Consider the following 6000-nt stretch of genomic DNA (forward strand, 5'->3'; position numbering starts at 1 on the left):
ACAATTAACCATTCAAAAACTGGACGTGGAGCTGTGGCTCAAAGTGGTAGAGCAGTAGCCTTGAGCAGAAAGGCTTGGGGATAGCACCCCAGGCCCTGAGTTCAAATCCCATGACTACCACCACCACCAACAACAACAAAGAAGCTGGAAGGCTCAAGTAATAGTATGCTATCCTTGAGCATAAAACCTCAGGGATAGTGCCCAGGCCCTGAGTTTAAGCCCCAGCACTGGCACAAAAAAAAAAAAAAAAAAGTCAATACTCCTTCCTAATAAAATCTCTGAAGAAAGTAGGAGTGAAGTAGGAAGAGAAGGAAAAGCAATTCACTGCTGGCTCAGACCTGTAATCCAGAGATCTGAGAATCAGAGTTCAAAGCTAGCTAAGACAAACTGTGAGACTTTTATCTCCAATTAACCACCAGAAAACCAGAAGTGGAGCCAAGGCTCAAAGTAGTAGAGCGTGAGCCTTAAGCAAAAGACCTCAAAAAAAAAAAAAAAAAAAGGAAGGAATGTACCTCAAGGTATGATAAACCTATTAACAACATTGTACTAAATGGGGAAAACGTTCTTCTGCAGTTAGGATGGAGATAAGGGTCTCAATTCCCTATAGTCCTTTTCAATATTGGTTCCCAAGGTACGTTGTCAGCTGTAGCAGAGATAGTCTTAGCCCTTGTACTGTACAGATGTCACTTTCACAGTTGTTGTTTGCTCCTTAGGATAAAAATGATTTTTTCCCTTTCTGGGCTTCAGCTTCCCCACTGCCACTTCCATTTCCATGCCCCAGTCATTGTCAAACAAGCCCTGCTTCTGCTTCTTAGGTGCTGGAGGGGTGTTCCAGTCAATAATATTCCTGTCCTTACAGAAGGCCTTCTTCAGCCCTCATTCTCTAATGCTGCACCTGTTAAACTGTTGCTTTTGCTATCAGTTCTGATCAGTCACTGTCCACTCTGCAGCCAGTTCTCTTCATGTTACCAACTTTACTAATGATACGAATCAAAAGTAGGCAAAGATGATCACTCTAGAGAATTTTTATTGGATCTGCTATTGCAACACCAAGAGCAACATAGGAAGATGTCTCCCAGCTGGACAACAAATGAATGAGCAGACTACTTATATAGTTAGAAAGAGGTGTGACAAGGATATCTCCACCAATTGTATCAGACCCCACAGGCAAATGAACAATTGTGTTTGTATCAATCATGATACCGTCCTTGTCGCCAATCACAACATGCAAATAAAACATTTTGCACCAGTCACGTCTTCACAAGAAAAGGTCACCAGAAAATACACCAGAATAGACACTGGTTGAAATGACTTCAGGGTCCTTTAGAGTTCACAGAGGCTTGTGGTGGTAAAAATCCCAGTTAAGTTCAAGGTGTTTGCTGGGGCAGTACTTTCAGGAGCAAGAGCCTTGCTTTGGTTTCAAAATAGCTGGAGCTGGCATGAGGGCAATTGGCTGTGTCTAGCTGCTAGTCTTATATTCAAAGCAGCTGGCCTGAAGAAGAGACTCAGCTGTCAATTAAGGAGTTAGTTCTCTCCAAACCCCAACATCTTAGCATCTTTCAGGGAAAATAAATTGCCAAAGGGGTGCTTGCAACAAGATCTTATCTGTTAAATTCTTTCACAGCATTCCTTCGTGTTCTAACAAAGCTTATCTCTTGTTCCAGTGCCCCAGGGAGAAGAGAACCCCTACTATCTGTTTTATCCCCAATTCTTAGGCCATTAAAAAAAGTGTTTGAAATGTACTCATTACCTTGCTCATGTAACTGTAATTCCTCAGTACAGTATTTTTACAATAAAAAAAGTACAAAAGAAAAAGGATATATTTTCACAATAAAAAAAAAATTGACAATATTCTCACCAGAAACTCTTGTGCTTGCCATTTCCTCAGCAAGACGATTGCAATACAACGTGCTAAGAAGGAGCTGGAGTTGATGTCAAAGTCCCGGAAGCCATGGGGCGCTACTACCCTCCAACACCTCAGGGGCCCATCTTCTTATATAACCCCTTACTGGTCCCGCCATTGCAAACCACAGCAGGCACACAGACAGCCGAGGATCCTAGAAGCCCTAGAACCTCGGGAAGTTATGGGCACCGTCCCCTTTCTGGCCCACCCCACCCTAGAACCCACGTGGCTAAAGAGACTGGCACAACGTTCCGCGCGACCATTGTGCAGAGAATCCATTCGTCCTGGGGCCCTTGCTTGAGGAAGAGGGCACCTAGTGGGTGCAGGACGTCTTCGGTGGTCCTGACCTGGCTGAGGAGAGCCTGTGAGAGCTGCCCTGCAAGCGAGAAGACCACTGTGTAGCCGGGACGCTGACCCGCACAGGAGGGTCTGAAAGGAGCACAGGAGGCACTTACTTCTTTGAGGACTCTGTGCTCCACACCCAGGAGCATGCACCCCACTGTGCACCCCCAGACCTATGGGGCCCCGAACCTCTGGAGGATCAACTGCGAGGTCTTGTTTGGCAGCTGAGGAGGTTAAATAGTCCAAGGTTGCATCAACCAAATCTAGGGCATTGAGCCACCTCAGGACCAACTGGGCAGAAGTCAAGTGGTGCTGAGTGCAGAATGGAGAGCTGGGGGAGAAGTTGTCACGCGGGGGCAGCTGACTCCAGAGGGCCTTTGCAGGCAAAGAGCCGCAATGAGCCCCAGCGCTGTCCTAAACCTGCCTGCAAGTAGGTATCACAGTGAAGTGCGCTGGAAACGCAGCAGAGAGGATGAAGAAGAGCAGAAAATCATCCCTAGTCCCCACGGTCCAGTCTGTTTGTGGCTTATTGTAGCTATGAAATCTTAAGATCTGCGTTTCAAACCCAGGCTCTGCCACTTGCTAATGCTGTTAAGTCATGGGCCTCACTTCAGTTCTTGGAACCTGCACGCTCCCTCCCTTCCTTCCTTCCTCCCTCCCTCCCTCCCTCTCTCCCTCCCTCCCTCTCTCTCTCTCTCTCTCTCTCTCTCTCTCTCTCTCTCTCTCTCTCTCTCTCTCTCTCTCTCTCTCTCTCCTTCCTCTCTCCCTTCCCCACTCTGTGGGGGGAGGGCACACACACACCAGTACTAGGACTTGAACTCAGGGCCTCACAATCTTGTTGGCTTTTTTTGCTCAAGGCTAGCACTCTACCACTTGAGCTATACCTCCACTTCTAGTTTCTTACTGGTTGATTAGAAATCTTATGGAACTTTCCTGCCCTAGGTGGCTTTAAACCATGATCCTCAGATCTCAGCCCCCTAAGTAGGTTAGGATTACAGATCTGAGCCACTGGCACCTAGTTTATCTTTCTCATGTTTTCAAATTGAGTTGCTATCTGATTGCGTTGTGGTGAATGAATTCATATTCTAAATTTAAAGCTACATTGTTGATTTTCATACCTTGCTGTGTTCCCCATGACTTGCATAGGACATGGAGCATAATGGTTTCTCAAAAAAAAAAAAAAAAATATATATATATAGTAGAAATAGGGATAACTTGGCTGGGAAGGTGGCTCCAGTGGTAGAGTGCTTGCCTTGCATGCATGAGGCCCTGGGTTCAATTCCTCAGCACCACATAAGCAGAAAAAGCCGGGAGTGGCGCTGTGGCTCAAGTGGTAGAGCACTAGCCTTGAGCTGAAGAGCTGAGGGACAGCGCCCAGGCCCAGAGTTCAGGCCCACGACTGACAGAAAGAAAGAAAGAAAGAAAGAAAGAAAGAAAGAAAGAAAGAAAGAAAGAAAGAAAGAAAGAAAGAAAGAAAGAAAGAAAGAAAGAAAGAAAGAAAGAAAGGAAGGAAGGAAGAAAGGAAGGAAGGAAGGAAGGAAGGAAGGAAGGAAGGAAGGAAGGAAGGAAGGAAGGAAGAAAGAAAGAGGGATAACTGTCTGAGTTAGACTTTTTGGTGATTCTTTCCTAAATTGTCACCCTTTTGTTCTTCTTTTAGGTTTGCTCAGAAGTCCAGCAGTTCCCCTTCAGAGTCACCTTACCTTACTATTCTTAATGAATATTTCAATACCACGACACTAACAATGTTAGAGAACAGGGTCAAAACAAGGACAGTGACAGCCCTGAAGGTGCTGAACATTTATATCCGGGAAGCTAGGATCCGGCACAAGAAGCTGGTACAGGAGAGCAGGCTATTACAGGAGGAACCATTTCAGGAGGAAAGAGAAAGCAAATGCCTTCTGACATATCTGAACAAAACAAATGGCCATTTTAGAAGGAAACATGAGGAGCTGTGGGAGGATTATGTCCAACAACTGCAGGCGATAGGACAAAGGAGACAAGAATTAGCATCCAGGTTTGCCACACAAACTGCAGACCTTCAAGCACAGCTCTTCCAAAGGAAAAAAATCCTGTGTGATTTAAAGCAGCAGTTGCTGGCAATGAGGGACATCTCCCAATTAAAGAAGACACAGGAAATGACACTACTGGAATTACAGAAAAAGATAAAGAAAGTTGAATCAGAGACAACTATCAAGGACCAAGAAGCACATTTCCAGTTCCTGAAGCAAAAAACATTGCTGGAGAAACAACTAAGTGACCTGGACAAGTTGCAAAAGGGAGAGACCAAAACAAGGGAGCTTAAGAGGAAGGCCAAGGCTTGGGAGTTGATAGTTCAGCAGGGTCTTCGTGATGTCAGTCTTGGCTTCAGAAAAGAAAACCAGCAGCAGCTGGAGAGATTATATCAGCTATGTCAGGAATTTAAGCAGTTAGCAGATACCAGAAGACAGTTAAACAGGAAGAGGGAGCATCAGAAGGAGGAAAGATGGTATCAAGAAGGCTTAACTAGAGGTTGGCAGCGAATGCAGGCACGGCATAAGTATTATTTTAATCGCAGTGGACGCCCCAAAGAACAGGTGCACCAAAATCTGTCCTAAGTCATCCCCTTGATGACAAAGACATATTATATTCAAAGAAATCCTTACAATGATAGAGAAATGGACAACTTAAATATGCTTAAATACTTCATATACCCATTAGGAACTTTTCTTTTTTGGATTGCAGTTTGCTAACCAGAAAATAGCATATTGAAGTTTTCCATCATGAGAAATTTCTGAAACACAGAAGGTTGGTTATATTTTCTCATAAGGAAGCATTGAAACAATGGGAAAAAGAAATCATGGGATCATATTCTTACATTTAGGGTTCACATTCCAGTAAATCACTGCTCAAGCCGTGGGCTGTCATAAATGCCAAATGACAAGTACTGTATAATGAGTACATTAATTTCTGAAGGAACTCAAGAAGCGTGATGATGTTACCAAAAATGAGTGCCTTCAACATTATACTAGGCCTGAATAATAAAGCAGATGGTACAAACAACTAGGGAAGGAACTGTTCCAGAGAGAGGCAATACTGATTCTCCAAGTCCCTAAAATGGAACTGAACTTGTTGAGCACTGGTGGCTCATGCCTGTAATTTGTAGCTACTTAGGATGCTGAGATCTGAGTATCAAAGTTCAAAACCAGGCCCAGCAGGCAAAGCTGTGAGACTCTTATCATCACTTAACCAAAAAGGTGGAAATGGAGCTGTTTGTCTAGTAGTAGAATTCTAGCCTTGAGCGCAAAAGCTCAGTGACAATGACCAGGCCCTGAGTTCAAGCCCTGAGTTCAAAAAAGGAGTTAAGCTTGGTATGCTCAAAGAACATAAAAACACATGTGGGCTGAGTACAACCTAGGAATTATCACAGGATATTCTTAGAGGGGTAATAGATAAAGCCAGTAATAAAGTAAGAGTTGCCATAGAGATAAAAATTATTTTGTTGGCTCCAACATCTGAATGCATAGTTGTCCCACTGGCTTCAGTGGGGAAGAAATTACTAGATGATGAGGTAAAATCAAAGGTATAGGTAAACAAGGAGTAAATTTCTAAAATGTTATCTTTAAGAAGGGTTAGGAATCTGTTCAGTGGTAAAGTGCTTGCCTCTCATGAACAAGGACCTGGGTTCCACACTTAGAATGGAAAAAAAAAAAGATGAAGGTCGGGGGAGGGTGAAGGCAATAAGGATATATTATTGTTTTGGTGTAATTACAACAGGC

At 44.0% G+C, this 6000-nt stretch overlaps 1 protein-coding gene across 1 annotated transcript; it reads left to right on the forward strand.

Moving 5' to 3' along the window:
- Positions 1 to 2545: 2545 nt before the first annotated feature.
- On the forward strand, positions 2546 to 5574 carry Ccdc121 (coiled-coil domain containing 121). The gene is made up of 2 exons (XM_070024992.1): positions 2546 to 2675; positions 3903 to 5574. The coding sequence occupies exons 1-2, from the start codon at positions 2569 to 2571 to the stop codon at positions 4837 to 4839; spliced, it is 1044 nt and encodes a 347-aa protein (XP_069881093.1). The 5' UTR covers positions 2546 to 2568; the 3' UTR covers positions 4840 to 5574.
- Positions 5575 to 6000: the final 426 nt, after the last annotated feature.

This window comes from Dipodomys merriami, unplaced genomic scaffold, assembly GCF_024711535.1.
Source record: "Dipodomys merriami isolate MVZ:Mamm:240054 unplaced genomic scaffold, mDipMer1.0.p SCAF_17, whole genome shotgun sequence".
Taxonomy (NCBI): Eukaryota; Metazoa; Chordata; class Mammalia; order Rodentia; family Heteromyidae; genus Dipodomys; species Dipodomys merriami.

What these genes read in the sequence shown, in the direction of transcription:
- Ccdc121 (XM_070024992.1), top strand. Translation starts at nt 2,569, where the DNA reads ATGGAGAGCTGGGGGAGAAGTTGTCACGCGGGGGCAGCTGACTCCAGA. An exon ending in TGTCCTAAACCTGCCTGCAA is followed by an intron (nt 2,676 to 3,902) that starts GTAGGTATCACA and finishes TTCTTCTTTTAG; the next exon opens with GTTTGCTCAGAAGTCCAGCA.